This window comes from Penicillium hispanicum, assembly GCF_028827665.1.
Source record: "Penicillium hispanicum strain IBT 35686 chromosome Unknown utg000007l_segment0_segment0, whole genome shotgun sequence".
NCBI lineage: Eukaryota > Fungi > Ascomycota > Eurotiomycetes > Eurotiales > Aspergillaceae > Penicillium > Penicillium hispanicum.
The window spans coordinates 2308019-2323934 of NW_026623199.1; the positions used below are offsets into that span (position 1 = coordinate 2308019).

The following is a 15916-nucleotide window of genomic DNA, read 5'->3' on the forward strand; positions in this document are numbered from 1 at the left end:
AATTGTAATACTGGAGTATTTCATCAACATTTCTCATCTCAATTTAGGACATGTTCAATGTGAGAAACTTAGATGGGTCCTAAATTCACGTTGCGGCTTCTTCCACGAGATATTTTCGACAGGCAGCCTTTAGCATCTCAATACGCCTCTGAGTATGAATGAAGACCTCCCGGTACATGTCCAAGCTCTGCTGCACCACTTCCTGGCGGGTCTTGGTGCCAGCGCAAATTTCGAGCATTCGTAGTTCCATCTCCTTTCGTAGGAACGGCTTGCTGAGAGAAATACTATTTGGAAGACCCGAGACAACATTGTCATATCCTTCCACAAGAGCAACGCCCAATCGAGTTGGGATGAGCTCTTCAACTGCGGCGCGGCCATTGCCACGCTTGTGTGCAATGACGTATTCGCGTTCTTTGATTTTGGCGATGTGCTCGGCCATGGTTGCGTCGGTTCCAATGCCGTTGGCATCCATCAGACCGATCAGCTCGGGCTCTGTCAGATAGCTCGGTGCTGTCGTCTTTCCCTCGAAGATATTGGCCTCCGTAGGTTCAAAAATCTCACCCTTTTCGAAGTTGGGAAGTTGTTGACTGCTTTCCCATTTATCGTAGACGTAGACATCGAGATAGTTCCGCTCCAGCACAATCAGACCGTTGGCATGGAACATCTCTTCGCCATATTGAATTTCGATCTCAGTGCCCTGTCCTTTCGCATCATCAGAGCAACAAGCGAGGAACCGTCGGACCACAAACTCGTATACTTTTTTCTCATTGCTGTTCAATTGATTGGGTGATACCCAACATACTGGATGGATGGGAGGGTGGGCTTTGTCGTTATGGCGGCCAGACCGAGGAGTCCTAAATTTCCCGTCGATAAGGCTAAAAGAAGCATTGTAAGTCAAGTCTACATCTGGGGAGAGGTTCCAGACCACTTACTCTCGAGCGTATTGACCCCATGATTCAGCTGGGAACTGTTTCTCAACCAATTTTTTCAGATCAATCGCCTTGTCGAATTGGTCCGTTTCCGTACGTGGATAGCTGATGTATCCCTTCGTATAGAGGGCCTCGGCAACCTTCATGATAGTCTGGCTGTCTAAACGAAGGAATCGACTGCCCATCATCTGCAGATCTACTGTTGTCAAAGGCAGAGGCCTCCATTTGCTCTTGGGCTTCTGGTTCACTTTTGTAACTTTTGCCTGCTTTGCGACCAGACACCGCTCCAGCATCATAGTGACAGCCGCACGGTCAAAAAGGTGAACGCGTTTCCAGAGGAAATTGACTTTCTTGCCTTGACGATGTACCATTACCTTAATGCCCCAGAATGTTTCTGGCTTAAAGTTCTGCACTCTTAGATATCGGTCCACCACAAATCCTAACGTGGGGAACTGGCATGAGCCTGCAAACTGTTAGAAAGTCCCCCTGGATGACGAATCAGAAATTATACCGTAACTGATGACCTTTTCCTTCAAGACTGTCACCACGGCCTGGAGCTGAAGAGTCTGTAGACGAGTAAAAGCAGCACCAATTCGAAGATCAAGCTCGATTCGAGCAGCAACGGCATTGGCTTGGTATTCATCAAGCTCGACCGGTTCTCGTGCAGCCTGGAGGACATGACTGAATTTTGAGGGGTGGTAAGTCAAATCATGGGACAATATTTACATCGAAATGCTGGTGGACTTACGCTCGCTCTGTATTGCTGAACTTGGCTCTTTTGACCTCAATGCGAGTGTTCCCAGACTGGGCCTGATTGCGAACCTCGGTTCCGATGTGCTCTCCCTCTCGATCGCAATCGGTCCAGATAAACAGCGCCTTGCTGTATCTGGCTTGATTCCGAATGTTTTCTGCAATCGGCAGTTTGTCCTACAAGAGCACGTCAGCAACCCAGTTTGAAATTTGGCGTTGCTTCTCCAAACCTTATCAACTGCCTCTTGGACTGGAGCCTCAAACAGCGATCCGGGTGGACAAGACATCCAACCTTTATATTGGCGTTCAAAATCCAGGCCGGTGAGGTGACCAATTACGCTGGTCATCGTAACGGAGCAGTTCCCCCAGGGGCCGCCAAAGTTAAAGTCGAACTCATAATTCTTGACATATTGATTTCCGCGAATCGCGTGCTGCTGAATTTAGCGGACATGGTCTGTCACCAATCCGCGGAGCACTTACTGTCTGAAAAGTACCACCCGACATGTGTGAGGCCACGGCGCGAGCAATGGCAGGTTTTTCTGCCACGCAGAGGATTTTGCGAGCCATGGTGATCCCACTGAACACAGTCAGAGAGCGACCCTGAACAACCGGGGTGACATCTTCGTCCCATCCGCCACGGGGAAAGGAAACAAATACTTCGGGACGCGAGGAGTGGATGCCGTGGGATGCCTTATAATGCCTGGTTCTGGCCTTGTGGCCTGAGGCTGCAATGAGCCTTACCCAATGAGGTAATCCAAACATAAATCTGCCGTAACCCGAAGTTCTTGTCTCCCATCTCTCGTTCTCCCCCGTGGTTGCGATCCTGGGTGTTGTGCTTCCGAGGGAAAATGGCCTCCCTTCCGCTTCCTCGTGTCGAGTCTCTGGTGGACTGTACCTCTTTCCAGTTCACCGTTCTTCCCTATTTAGCCCAGCTGCAATGGCTCCCCGCCAGCTTGCGCGAAGCCGGCTGGGACCTGCAGAGCTTAAAGGCAGTTTATTTGGCCACCAACCCTATGGTCTCGGCGATCGCAATTGGCTCTGCTTTGGCTGCTTTATTTTTCCTGGCCGCTGAAGTCAACCGAAACTATTCGCAGGTGGATCGCTTTTGGAGCATCCTGCCTGCGATGTACAACGTGCATTTCGCCGCTTGGGCGCGTCTGGCCGGGATTCGCACCCAGACTTTGGATACCGTCGCTGTCATCAGTGTGCTGTGGAGCGTAAGTGCACCGCGTGGAAGTCAATGCGCTAAGGCATGGATGTGCTAACTTGCAACGATCCAACAGATTCGTCTGACCTTCAACTATTGGCGCAAAGGCGGCTATTCGATCGGCTCCGAGGATTACCGCTGGCAGATCGTGCGCTCGAAAGTGAACAACGCATTTCTCTTTACAATTTTCAACTTCTCGTTCATTGCCATTGCCCAATCGGTGCTACTGCTCCTCATCACCGCCCCGACTTACGTCTTCGTGGTCGCAGCGTATACCCAGGGCCCCGAGGCCTTCGGCCTCCCTGACTTGGCCTTCTCCCGTGCCGCTTTCTTCTTCATCATCATTGAATACTTTGCCGACCAGCAACAGTGGAACTTCCAGGCCGCGAAGCAGGAATACCAGAACAACGCTCGTATCCCCGGGCCCTTTAAGGAACAGTACACCCCCGAGGACTTGGAGCGTGGCTTTGTGGTCAGTGGTCTCTGGTCATGGTCGCGGCACCCCAATTTTGTCGCTGAGCAGGCTGTCTGGCTGACCATGTACCTCTGGTGCGCCTACCGTACTGAGACATACCTTCAGTGGCCCGTGTTCGGTGTCGTGGGCTACCTCCTTATTTTCCAGGGGAGCACCCGCCTCACCGAATCCATCAGTGCCAGCAAGTATCCTGAGTATCCTGAGTACCAGGCTCGCGTTGGCCGGTTCATTCCCCGCTTGTCCGTTGAGGCCAAGAAGACCAAGCTCAGCGACAAGAAGGCTGCGGTTGAGCCAGAAGACAAGAAGAGCAACTAAGGTGAAAATTGGTCGTCTATTTTTGGGGAGGATGTAATGGGTATACCAACTGGGCAGGCTTTGGGACTGCGACTTCTGCAAATTTCTTATATGTTGGAAAATATGTCGAATGATTTTGATCATTTCTATAATATGATCATTGTTTTCGTCTTAGTAGTATATATTGTATTCTACACGACGGCAAGCGTGGTACCTTGCTACCGCAAGACTTGCGTCACATGATAGTACTCCTGTGGTAATGTTGCCGTCTCATCCTTATCGATAACGCTACCCTACGTGACCCCGCTCCATTAATATTCCTTTTGCGTTTCTTCTTATGCCTTCATCTCCCTTTCCTCGCATGCCCTCATTCAGCCAATATGCTGTCACAGTCCCTATCAACAGTATCCTCCTACTCCCTAGATACAAAGGACGCCGAATCGTCGAAGACTATCGGTAGTCCCGAGTCACTCTCACCGGTCGAGGCAGCGGGGGACTGTGATTCGCACCTGCCATTCGAAATCCCTGGTGCTGTGTTGTTGACTGCCCCCTCCATTTCTGTCCTTCAACAAGCTGCGAACGATGTCTACAATCGAATCAACTCCGACACGTCCTACTCGAACCAGTTTATCATCGTGTCAAGCATATCCCAGTCTCTGCAGGAGGTCAGTTCTATATACAGACAGTAACTAACTGCGCCCACTTCGACTAGTCCTATTCGGGCGCACCAACGTACTACCCCTGCAACGAAATTTTTAAAGAAGCTATTGTAGTGCGCTTAGCGCATAGTACTGTATATACCACTAACCTATTATAACTTAGGCTAGAATTAAACCTGATTGAAGCCGTGTAGAATATCATGTAGGACTATATGTAGGTACACGATCTAGAGTATTAGAGTATATTACACAGGAGGTATAGAAGATGTCGATCGCGACCTCCAGGAGATCATCGACGACGATTCCCCGCAAGAGTCCTCCGATCGGGAAACTAAAGCCCTCTCCATCGAGCTCCCCGGATGGAGAGGAGACCCGAGAAGCGGGTGAGGATCTAGAGATTAGTCTCGCGGATAACACCATTACGACCGTCCAGGATTACGTCCTGGTCCCAGTGAATGTCGCCGGATGCGTCGCTGATCTGAAGGCGTACATCATGAAGGTCAACACCTACGATCTCTTACTCGGTCTGAAGTGGATGCGACGGGTCCGGATGGTGATCGATCTTGAGAAGGGGAAGGTCTTCCTCCGAGGCCAGGATGGGGTGTCCAGGTCGGTGATGTGTAAAGTCGCACCCATCTATATAATATTATTAAAAAGGTATAGGAATCGATTAGTAAAGATTCGCTACGTCAGCTGGTAAAAAGTATACCTACTAGCTCGCCTACTAGAAATTATTAATAGATATAGGTGGTCAATTTGCGGGTAAACTGGTGATTCGAAGATATATTTTGACAGCGAGGAGCTGGTCGGGAGGAGGTGGGTTATGTATAGCTTAATTATAATCGATTTCTGTATGTTTTGGCTGTGTAAATTCCATATATTCCTAGGGCATCCTAAAAAGGCAGGATTTTTTGAAAAATTTGGATGCACGCGTAGTACACTATACCGGAATGCTTACTTACCTATACCAGAATACTCCCGAGGTCAATTTTGGATTCAATTAACGCGATATACCTAATAACACCTATAAATAAGATTTAATTAAAATGGTCAAATAAAGGATCCTCTATAGTACCATCCTAGCTAGTAAAATTAATTACCAAAGTACTAGGAATAGTTACTATAGTAGATAAGAAGAAATACAAGCAAAAAAGATAATGTGTATCCGACTCAACTGTAGCCAACTAGAATCGAGTGTTCCTTCTTAGAGGATAGGGAAATGGGCGGGAGCATACCGAACTCATAGAGCTGACATGATGGCTTCATCGAGAGATTTATATATCAACTTAAGGAAATCAAAGCGAAGCAGCTTCAGAAGAATTTCTACCCGATTTGAGACGTCGAATAATTGATAATATACACTTCCCATACATGCAATGTGAGGTCTCGACCCAGAGACCTTAAAACAAAGGAGAGGAGAGCTGGCAAAACCTCTTCATATTTAGTTGTGACATGATCGAAAGGGAAGAACGGGGTTATAGGAGGAACGAACAAAGAGGACTGAGAGGGGAGTAAGGGGACCAGAAAGGAGATGAAAAGGAGAAAAGGAAAAAAAAAATGCAAGTCCATAAATACAAAGAGCGAGGAGACCGGTGATAACACGCTCCCAGCGAGATTTGACTAAACAGACCTTTCCCAAGAATGCAGTTCCAATCAGTACAATAGTAAAACCCATCACTTCAGGCTGTTAATCAAGGGATGGGAGTCTGATCCCGGCCGTCCTTGCCCGTTGTATCTTCGGGGTTCGGGTGCTCCGGAGGAGCAATGGTCGTGCCGCCTTTACCGTCGAAGTACTTGGCGAACTCGCCAGACTCGGGCCAGGGCCGCGGGCCAAGAAGACGATTCAGGTCATCACGGCCAAGGACCTCTTTGGACAGGAGTTCCTCGGCGACAATGCCGACCTCCTCCTTCTTCTCGGTAAGGAGCTCATGACACTGCTTGTAGGCCTCATCGATGATACGGCGCACCTCTTGATCAATGCTGCGGGCTGTATCTTCAGAGAAAGGCTTCTGGATCTGTTGCTGATCCTCCTCGTAGTGGATGTAGCCGAGCTTCTTCGACATACCGAACTTGGTCACCATGGCGGTAGCCATGCGCGTGACCTTGTTGAAGTCGTCGCTGGCACCGCTGGTCACGGTATCAAAGTGCAATTCCTCGCTGACGCGGCCGCCCAGCGTCATCGCCATGCGGTCCATGAGCTGGTTGACATTCATCAGGTACGTATCGCCGCCAGCAGGAAGGTATTGGGCGTAGCCCAAAGCACCCTGTCCACGGGGAATGATCGACACCTTTAGCAGCGGGTCAGCCCACCGGAAGTACCAGCCGCAGATGGCATGGCCAGCCTCGTGGTAGGCGACGGTTCGCTTTTCCTCGGGCGACAGCACAAGCGACTTCTTCTCGAGACCACCAATGACACGCTCAATGGCCTGCTCGAAGTGCTTCATGACAACCTTGTCCGCGTTCTCACGAGCAGCTATACCAAAGCATTAGCGTATTCCATGAAAACCAAAGAGTCAGAGACCAACTTACCAACAAGAGCAGCTTCGTTCACACAGTTGGCAATATCGGCACCGGCGAATCCAGGGGTCAAAGCAGCGAGTCTGCCTTCTAGGTACTCCATGTTCTCATCGGTAACGATCTTCTTCAAGTGCACGCGGAAGATCTGCTTGCGTCCATCCATAGTAGGGCGATCAATGGCGATGTGGCGGTCGAATCGACCAGGACGCATGAGGGCCTTATCCAGAACATCAGGTCGGTTGGTACCGGCAAGAACGACCACCTGCTCAGAAGTGTTGAAACCATCCATCTCGGTCAGAATCTGATTGAGTGTGCTTTCGCGCTCATCATTTCCGCCACCGAAGTTCTGTTTCGCGCGGGACTTTCCAATCGCATCGATTTCATCGATGAAGATAATGCAGGGGGTATTCTTCCGAGCGTTGCTGAACAGGTCACGGACACGGGATGGACCAACGCCAACAAACATCTCAACGAATTCGGAGCCGCTGACACTGAAGAAAGGCACGCCAGATTCGCCAGCGGTAGCCTTGGCAAGCAGAGTCTTACCAGTACCAGGAGGACCAGAGAGGATGGCACCACGAGGGATCTTTGCGCCGAGCTTCTGGAATCGTTCGGGCTGCTGAAGGAAACTGACAAACTCCATAATCTCAACCTTGGCTTCGTCCATGCCTGCTACGTCGGAGAATTTGATCTTGATGTCGGTCTCATGGTTGAACTTCTTCGCACGGCTCTTGCCAATGCCGAAAATTCCACTCTGACCACCGGCGCCGCCACCTGCACGACGTGAGACCCAGTAGATACCAGCAAACAAGATCAGTGTGGGAGCAAAGGACAAGAGAGCACTGCCCCAAGGAACTTCATCGACATAGGCGACGGGGATCCGCTCGTGGGGTGGGATGCGCAACTCGTTCTGAGCGTTCTCCAACTTCATCTCCAAGCTGTCGACAGATCCAATGCTGAAGTACACATGCGAAACTGGTTGACCAGTCGAATCCGGATACGCCTGAGCCGCGGCTTCACGGTTGAGATCCACCCGAACTCTGCTGTGGTTAAGCACGGTCAATTTCTCCACGAGACCTTTGTCGAGGTAGTTTGCTCGGAATTCCTGCCAAGTAATCTCCCGACCACCACCCTCGCCAGGGAAAAAGCTTCGGTAGACGTAGTATGAGACGAGCGCGGTGACCAAAGTGGAGGCGGGATCAAATCGGAACTCAAAAACTCTGGCGTTGGGCGGAAACGGTGACTTGTTCTTTTTGTCCTTGTTCTTCTGTTGGCCAGGCTCCTCCTTGTCCGTGTCCGTCTCTTGCTTCTGTTGTCTCTTCTTTTCCTCCTCCCACTCCTTCTCAAACTCCTTCGGTGATTTGTTCATGAGTTTGGAGATATCTTCTTCCGCTTGCTTGTCAGCTTGCTGGTTGGTATACTTCAACAAAAATCGCAGCATCCGGAGGTAATCCATTAATGAGGCATTGCGGTGGTTATAGATGAAAGTCTTCACGTCTGACGGCAATCCATCTCTCATCAATTGTTTCCGCATCTCGTGGAGCGAGGCATGTTGGGATTCGGGAAGGCGCGTCTCCACATGTTTGATGAACGCATCGAGTTGCTTCTGATCTTCTTTGCTCAGGACTGACTCGGGCTTCTTCTCATCTTTGCGGCCATCATTATTGGGCCCGTCCCCATTTGAGTTGGAATTCCGGGAATGGTCATCCGGGGGTGTCGGGCCACCAGGACCCTGGGTAGAATAGCTTCGGATGCGATGGGATGTAATGAGGGACGAAAGCCTTGACGGAGGCGTTCGCACAGGTAGCAGACCTGGGCGGGTGACGGATTCTGCGGCTCTCCTCGAGAAGCGAGCAAGGTTGCCTGACCGCCGCAGGAAAGTGGCCATGGTCGAGGAAGGGGGAGCCCAAAGGGCTGCGAGGGCGGAGGAAAGGGGTGATCAATCGAGTTCGGCGGGAATGGACAACTGCGCGCAATCCATAGAGGGAATTGGGGATTGAGGTGGGAAGCTCTCAAGCTGCGGCCAGTTTCGGCATCGGTTTTTCTGCGGTTCCGGGCTGAGTCATCAGAAGCCAGTCGAAGGGTCCACGTGGACTTAGCGGTGTTAAAACACCACCGTTATACTCAGGTCATTACATGAATATTATTGAATATGTCGGTCGAATTGGCAGCCTACTGCAAAAATTCTGGGAAAGAGCCACCACACATAGGGGAACGGAGCGCTCAAGTAACGAAATGCGCTTCATTGTAGTTACATGAGAGAGGAGAGATAGTTGCTGAGAGAAGATAGAACATCTCATCCATCGTCAAAATAAAGGAATAAACCCCCCATATACCCGCCCTGTAGAACGCCGTGGAAGTCTAATCAAACAGAGTAAGCCCCTTTCTTTTCCTTGATCCCAAACTCAAGCCAGACGGTCATTATTGTTGCGGAGGTTGGCCATTGGGACCGATCCCATTTTCAAAGACAGGGAAATTCGTCGACATATCAGCCCAATCCCACTCGATCGTCATCGGCATCTGCCATAGATCCTGTGGAACGAAAGGTTGTTGGAACGAGGGCATATTTGGACTGGTTGCCTCGAAGGAGGCCTGGTCCCCAAACCCGACATTGGCCAGATGATCAGGACTGAGCATGTCCGAGAAGTCTTGTCCGAGTCCAGACATTGTATTACCATTACTTGGAAGACCACCGGATATACCGGTGCTTGAAGGCACATTTGGGGTGGCACCATAGGGCTTCGCAGCAGCGGGTGAAGCTGCAGCAGTAGGATCATTAGTGAACATGGAGGGCGAGAATGGCCCTGCTGGGGGAGGGGCTGGTGTGTTCAGATTTACGGATGGAGATGAGGCGGGTGGCTGTCCGTTTGCTGAATCGTCTGGCGCGGCCTTCCGCTTTTTGCGAGCATGAGACTCTTTCTCAGCTTTATCGAGGACCACTTTGGCAATCCGCTCGAATTCACCACAAAGCCCAAGCATGCGCATAATACTCCCGTTGGATTCGTCCGAGACCAGCGTAGAGAGGAAGTTGACCACGACATTCATTAGCTTGACATCGGAGCGTGCACGAGCATCGTTGGGATTTTGAAGGATATTGGCGAAAAGCGTCACGAGAGCAGATACCGGATAATAGATGATCAGCCTGCAATACTAGTCAGACACAAGAACGAAGTAGCAGACAGAACTTTGAAAACATACCAAACACAAGCGAAGTCTCCCTGAGGAATGTATTTGATGAGGTTGATAGACGCCCTTGCAGCCGTCACGCAAAGAACGGCAGATAGAAATACTCTTGGATTCAATGGTCGTGCATTCAGACCCTGGATGGCGTAGTTGGACAATCGACTGGTCCAATATCCATGGTGAACAGACATGCGATGGATCGTCGTGAGACAGTTGTAGTATGCGAAGTGGAGAACAACGACGTGAATCAGCAGAGGCCCGTGGGTGGCTTGGATTTCATATTCAGGTCGGAAGTCGCTTGGGATGCTGTCTTTCCAGTCTTCCAGGTCCTTGTCCAGCTCACCGATGGTGTTAAGTAATTCGCCGTCGGACTGTTTGGATGCTTTGGCGGAGTAGAGCCTCTTGTATACTCTGCTCTCGATGACAGCAAATTCACAGAAAGCTCTGAAGAGGTTGAATTTGCCTCGGCCATCAGCTAGCGGAACGTTGCCGACATTGTCTGGTGGGTCTTCGCTTGGAAGTTCGACATTCATATCGTCGTCGTCTTGTACTGGTGGTCGACCTGATCGTAGACAGATACTATACCGCTGTTAGGGCAACGATATTGATAAAAAAAAAAGCAAGACAGGCAGTCACGTACTCTTTATCGAGGCAGTAGGCAATCCAAAACACCCGCTTCCGTTGCTCCACCTCCACTGGGTTAAGGCCGAAGCCTGAGCCACGTTTGTGCAAGCCGATACTATGGGAGAGACGGATTGCCGCAGCAACTAAGAAGAACGCAGGCTGAGGGTTAGGGGTTCCTTGGAGGAAAAGTGACTGTGAACGTTTTAGACTCATGATATCTCATGGAAGCAGATCAGAGTATACGTACCATGCCCAGAAGCGCCTGGACACTCAAAAGATCGGTGTTTCTCATCGTCAACTCGGTTAGAACTCCCATTGCATTCTTCAGATACAGCCATGCTTTCTTGTCTTCCTCGTGTGGCACTAGGTTGCTCATCACTCGGAGTCGATGTGAGATCGCCAAAACCACGTTGATACTTGCCCACCAGCCGGACCCTTCATATGGATCGCGGGAATATTGCCGTTCCACCAGATGCATGAAGGTCGCTTCGTGAAACAGGGGAAACATGCAATTGAAATTCTCGAAGAAGTCCTTGAATAAAGAAAGAGCCTCCTCCTTCGGGGGCAAAGGTTTGAAAACCCGTCGAGCGAAGATGTCGCTGAAGATCTCTGGCTTCCAGTACATCCATTTATTGTCATCAACATACGAGGAGGAGATCATGTCTTGGAACGAAGTGTCCCCTGTCTTCTCGTTGACCCACTGAATCCCCTTTGGCGAAAAGATAGAAAAGCCAGATGAAGAACCTACAACCATTATACGTCAACGGGGAACTGGTATCCAGTGACACAGAAGAGAACAACACCTACCAATGTACCGAGTCTCGCCACAGTTGTTGGTCACCAAGGAGCACATCATATCAGATAGGGCCTCTACCTCCGTCTCGGACTCTTTTTGCGACTCGGGGGATGTAGTGGTTGTCCGTGGACTGGAGTTTGAGTCCATGCGGGGCGTGGTATTGTGAGAGGGCACCGATTGCTGCTGCGTTCCAGTCGGCATGTTGACCTTGTTCGCATTTCTTGCCGCGTGTAAAGCGCTGGTTCGATCAGCCAGTCGCTTTTCCAGTGTGCCCAGGTCTGTTTTTCCATTGTCGTCTTCCGATAAGAGCCCTGACAGCCGAAGGAGAGACTCCATGCGTCCTAGTCGGTTCTCCAACCCCTCGATATACTTGGCTCTGCAGGGTCCGTCAGTCCAGCGCAGGCGGAAACTGCAGCAGTATAGCCCATGACCTACCCTTTGGGAGGATTGCGCTTCTTTTCGACTTGTGTGAAGATACAGTCTGTCTTATAGTTGATGCAGTGCGAGCACTTGGGCATCTTGCCGTCGCACTTGATCTTTTTCTTTCGGCACATGTCGCAAGCCTGTCATATCCAAAGCGAGGTCAGCACCGATGCAACGCACAACTGAGGAGCCGAGAAAGTGACCGCACCCTAGCAATTCGTCGCCTCTTCGCATCATTGGTGTCGTCCCCCACACCCAATGCCGCATCGTCGGGATACATGGACCCCGCAGGGACTCCCGACATTTGCGAGCCATCGTGAGAGTAGGAGCCGAAGAGCTGCGACTCCTGGTTCATCATCATGGGCTGCATGTCAAAGCCCATGCCGTTGCCATCCCCCATGGCGTCCATTTCCCTCCTTTGCTTCTCTAATTCGCGTAGAACCTTCGCCGAGTGGAGTAGAAGGTGACGGCGGTGTTAAAGTAAGGTGACGTTGCGGGGCTATCGTGCGTCTCGAAGACGTGCTCGTTCAGGTAAGCTCTTCCCCTGATGTGAAAGGATCGTAGGAGGTCACGAGTCCTCGCAGTGATGGGGCTGGAGGGATCGCAGAGTGGATGACGCATCCAAGGAACAGCGAGGCAAAAACCGACACTTTCTCCCACCCCCAAACTATGGGTGGTTTTAGGTAAGGCTCCTGCTGACTCAACCCACACGCGATTGACGTGGGAATGTCCTAAATTATTAATGTACTGCAAGTGGAGAGCTGATCGTATCTCTTGAGCTTGCCCAGAAAATACGAAATACGTGAGCAGAGCCTGCTGCCTTGCCCATCTACAAAGTCGGAATTCCTTAACTCCGGATCCCGGGCCCAACGCAGGCTGTGGCGGTGCGAGTCCTTGGCAGCGCTGCTCTCTTCCACCCTCCTTTGTCTCGTCCAAAGGTTCTCGGATCTATGAGACCTTCGAGCGTGAACCGCAGAATCAGCCATGAACTCTACCATTTGCTCGCATGGCAGGTCTTGCGCTGGCCACAGCAGTAATAGTCATGAGCATAGCAATAGTCACTGTATATGGTAAAAGTAGTAGTACATTCAGAGGAGTGGCGATCGCGCAAGAAGTATATCACACAAGTGCTTAAAATACAAGAAGATCGAGGACAAACTGTGCGTCCGATACCATCGACCTTGTCAATATCAACCAAACGCCACGCTATGCACCCAAAACACGGCCAGTTCCCCCGGGCCTGGAAACCCGAGGCCTAGCGAGCCAACCAGCCAGTTCCGAGAAGATCATCGACCCATATATAAGGCCCAGAGACCGTCGAGTCTGACCTAGCCATCTCACGTATGTTTGTCGAGGAACTCCTTGGCTTCGTTGATCTTCGTGGCCAGGTACGGGCTGCCGCCGCGGTCGGGGTGGTTGAGAAGCATGAGTTGACGGTGCTTCTTGCGCACCTTGTCCTTGTTCAAAGTGCGTTCCCTATTGCATTCACGTTAATACTGTCCCAGTGCGCTTCGATATCCCAGTCCAGGCCACATACGGAAGTTCGAGAATGAGGGAGGCTTCACGGCGGTTCATGCGCGGCTCGAATCCTCTACAGAGTAGATCAGCAAATAGCACACACTACACCAAAGTGATGAGACGAACCCCTTGTAAAATGCCTTTCCTGCAGCATTCACGCCGCCCTGCGAACGGCGGTAGGCGACCAGACCGGCACGGCCCTGCGGAAATAGTCAGTTCAGTGCACCTCGGCCGGAGACCTTGTCAGGCAAACGAACCAGGAAGGCAGCCACACCCACACCCAGGCCAACAGCAAGAGTCGATGCCATGTTGCGAAGATAGAAGGGGATACAGAAGCGGTGGCCAGATACGCAAAGGACGGTTGACGGACGGGCAGCTTGGGATCCCGGGATAAAAGTCAGCGCGCGAGGCCCGATCGGGTTTAGCGCGCCCTCCTCCACGTCCCCGAAGCTTCAGAAAAAAAGTTTGCGAACACTGATAACGAAGAACAACACACACATCCACACCCAGCAACCATGCGGTAAGGCGCCAACGAAATGCATCCTGGTCATACAACCACAGTCCGCTAATTGTCTGCTACTCAGTGTGGAAACCTGCCACTTTTGCTCTCGCCCCGCCTTCCCGGGCAAGGGCATCACATTCGTCCGCAATGATGCCCGACAATTCCGATTCTGCCGGTCCAAGTGCCACAAGAACTTCAAGATGAAGCGTCAGCCCCGCAAGCTGAAGTGGACGAAGAGTCACCGCGCCGCCGCGGGCAAGGAGATGATCGTCGACTCGTCGCTCGTGCTGTCGCAGTTCGCCAAGAAGCGCAACGTCCCCGTCAAGTACGACCGCAACCTGGTGGCGGCTACCGTGCAGGCCATGCAGCGTGTGGAGGACATCCGGCAGCGCCGCGAGCGCGTCTTCACCAAGCGCCGGCTGGCGGGCAAGCTGGCTCGCGACCGCCAGCGCCAGGAGGACCGCAAGGTCGTCGCCGAGGGCGAGCACCTCATCCGCAAGGAACTGCGGGAGCTCGAGGAGGGTCGTCCCATGGTGGCCGAGCAGAGCAAGGTTGCCAACAGAGTCCACGGCGAGGAGCGGCTGCGGCAGAAGAAGAAGACCAGACTTTTGGTGGATGGTGGAGTGGAAGAGGAGATGGACGTGGACTAAAGAATCTTCTCTGTTGGGACTGGGTTTCTTTTCTCTTTATTCCTTTCATCTTGTGCGTCGACCGATACGATACGATCTCTGGAGTTGGGCTTGCATTCTCATTTGTTATTGTCATGGTGTTCTTCTTCAAAAGCTACCGATATCACCCTGCTTTTACCTACATCCAACGAGCTAGCAGCATAGAGAGGGCATCTTACTACCATTTGATGACCATGGCTTTGCTATCATACCGAGAATTATTTCAGACTTTTGGATACCTTGTAGTCCCTTGCTGTACGCCTGAATGTCAGTGCCAGTCATGGCACTCTGGTCTTGGATGCCCCACACCCCGCCTGGATTATCTAGGCATATGTAGAGATATTATCTGTTTCACCAAGAGACTATCAGTTGCTAAATCAACGACTTACGGACTAGTGTTTCAATACCGAAGGTCTGTTTTCATCGGAACTGGGTCTCCGATGGAATTGTGTGGTTGCCACAATATGTGCGTGGCGATATCCCGTGATGGATGTCTTGTGACACCACCGGCCGCCCACTCTGAACGAACCATCTTCCAAATGTATACTATGTCCATGGCTCAACGTTTGACGTGGCGTGTCTATCATCTGTCCACGGGTCAAGTGGTGCCTATCTAGGATTTAGTATTGCTGCACATCAGGAGTGTGCCATAGTCGGTAAAACGACGGTTGTAAGGAACAACAACACCCAACGAAGGGAAGATCCTAATTGAGATGATCTACTGCACTGCACCATTCTACGGAGACAAGCAGGGTTTCATGAGTTATATTCATCGCGTCCCCGTCCGAGGGTCATGAGTACACATGGGAGAGTGCGAGAGAGCATGGGAGAGAGAGCGTAAGAAAATGACGGAGAGAAGAGAGAGCGGACGAGAAACACATGGGATGTGAGGGTTCGAGACAGGAGAAAGGTGTATATGTTCGAGCAGGAGGCGAGGGAAGAAAAGAGACCAAAGGAACAAAGACCAAGTCAACAGGTATGGGATATGGTTAATGATGATGAATATGCGCCGGCCACTCGAGTGAGGCCATTTATGAGGTTTCCAGAACAATATGAAAGGACCAAGAGGAACAGACAGGAAGGAACAAGAAAAGGAAAAAGACAGGGATCACCGGACCAAGGAGACATGATACAAGGGATCTCTCAAAGTGCAACAAGGTCCCGAAAATCTGAAGGCACACTGCGAAGAGGGAACTCTATCATCCAAGTCCTAGTCCTTTCAAAACCAATGGACTCGGTCAAGAGTGCATTCCTTCATTATGCAGCGCGCACGTAAAACATGTAAACAAGAAGGCTCCCAAGAAAAAAACGCTCAAGCTCGTACATCTCGGTCGTGAAAAGAGTTCGTCGCTCGGCGGAGATGCAAGGCCG

The 15916-nt window shown here is 51.1% G+C and overlaps 7 protein-coding genes across 7 annotated transcripts; 3 read left to right on the forward strand and 4 right to left on the reverse strand.

The window, feature by feature from the left end:
• Nucleotides 1-85: 85 nt before the first annotated feature.
• N7459_008655 (DNA topoisomerase 3) lies at nucleotides 86-2441 on the reverse strand (the record flags this gene model as incomplete). The annotated part of the gene is made up of 6 exons (XM_056947823.1): nucleotides 86-875; nucleotides 933-1392; nucleotides 1441-1610; nucleotides 1678-1856; nucleotides 1910-2110; nucleotides 2160-2441. 6 exons carry the CDS (start codon nucleotides 2439-2441, stop codon nucleotides 86-88), a joined length of 2082 nt encoding a protein of 693 aa, XP_056797333.1.
• Nucleotides 2442-2527: 86 nt separating this feature from the next.
• N7459_008656 (DUF1295 domain protein) lies at nucleotides 2528-3676 on the forward strand (the record flags this gene model as incomplete). Its single annotated transcript, XM_056947824.1, has 2 exons — nucleotides 2528-2896; nucleotides 2963-3676. 2 exons carry the CDS (start codon nucleotides 2528-2530, stop codon nucleotides 3674-3676), a joined length of 1083 nt encoding a protein of 360 aa, XP_056797334.1.
• A 903-nt stretch (nucleotides 3677-4579) lies between these two features.
• N7459_008657 (uncharacterized protein) lies at nucleotides 4580-5014 on the forward strand (the record flags this gene model as incomplete). The annotated part of the gene is made up of 2 exons (XM_056947825.1): nucleotides 4580-4923; nucleotides 4978-5014. 2 exons carry the CDS (start codon nucleotides 4580-4582, stop codon nucleotides 5012-5014), a joined length of 381 nt encoding a protein of 126 aa, XP_056797335.1.
• Nucleotides 5015-6005: 991 nt separating this feature from the next.
• Nucleotides 6006-8719, reverse strand: N7459_008658 (ATP-dependent metallopeptidase FtsH/Yme1/Tma family protein; the record flags this gene model as incomplete). The annotated part of the gene is made up of 2 exons (XM_056947826.1): nucleotides 6006-6787; nucleotides 6844-8719. The coding sequence occupies 2 exons, from the start codon at nucleotides 8717-8719 to the stop codon at nucleotides 6006-6008; spliced, it is 2658 nt and encodes an 885-aa protein (XP_056797336.1).
• A 533-nt stretch (nucleotides 8720-9252) lies between these two features.
• atrR (transcription factor atrR) lies at nucleotides 9253-12266 on the reverse strand (the record flags this gene model as incomplete). The annotated part of the gene is made up of 7 exons (XM_056947827.1): nucleotides 9253-9973; nucleotides 10030-10593; nucleotides 10655-10830; nucleotides 10886-11382; nucleotides 11446-11810; nucleotides 11870-11997; nucleotides 12066-12266. 7 exons carry the CDS (start codon nucleotides 12264-12266, stop codon nucleotides 9253-9255), a joined length of 2652 nt encoding a protein of 883 aa, XP_056797337.1.
• A 928-nt stretch (nucleotides 12267-13194) lies between these two features.
• pam18 (putative mitochondrial DnaJ chaperone (Tim14)) lies at nucleotides 13195-13683 on the reverse strand (the record flags this gene model as incomplete). The annotated part of the gene is made up of 3 exons (XM_056947828.1): nucleotides 13195-13333; nucleotides 13502-13575; nucleotides 13633-13683. 3 exons carry the CDS (start codon nucleotides 13681-13683, stop codon nucleotides 13195-13197), a joined length of 264 nt encoding a protein of 87 aa, XP_056797338.1.
• A 207-nt stretch (nucleotides 13684-13890) lies between these two features.
• On the forward strand, nucleotides 13891-14527 carry N7459_008661 (uncharacterized protein; the record flags this gene model as incomplete). The annotated part of the gene is made up of 2 exons (XM_056947829.1): nucleotides 13891-13895; nucleotides 13960-14527. 2 exons carry the CDS (start codon nucleotides 13891-13893, stop codon nucleotides 14525-14527), a joined length of 573 nt encoding a protein of 190 aa, XP_056797339.1.
• Nucleotides 14528-15916: the final 1389 nt, after the last annotated feature.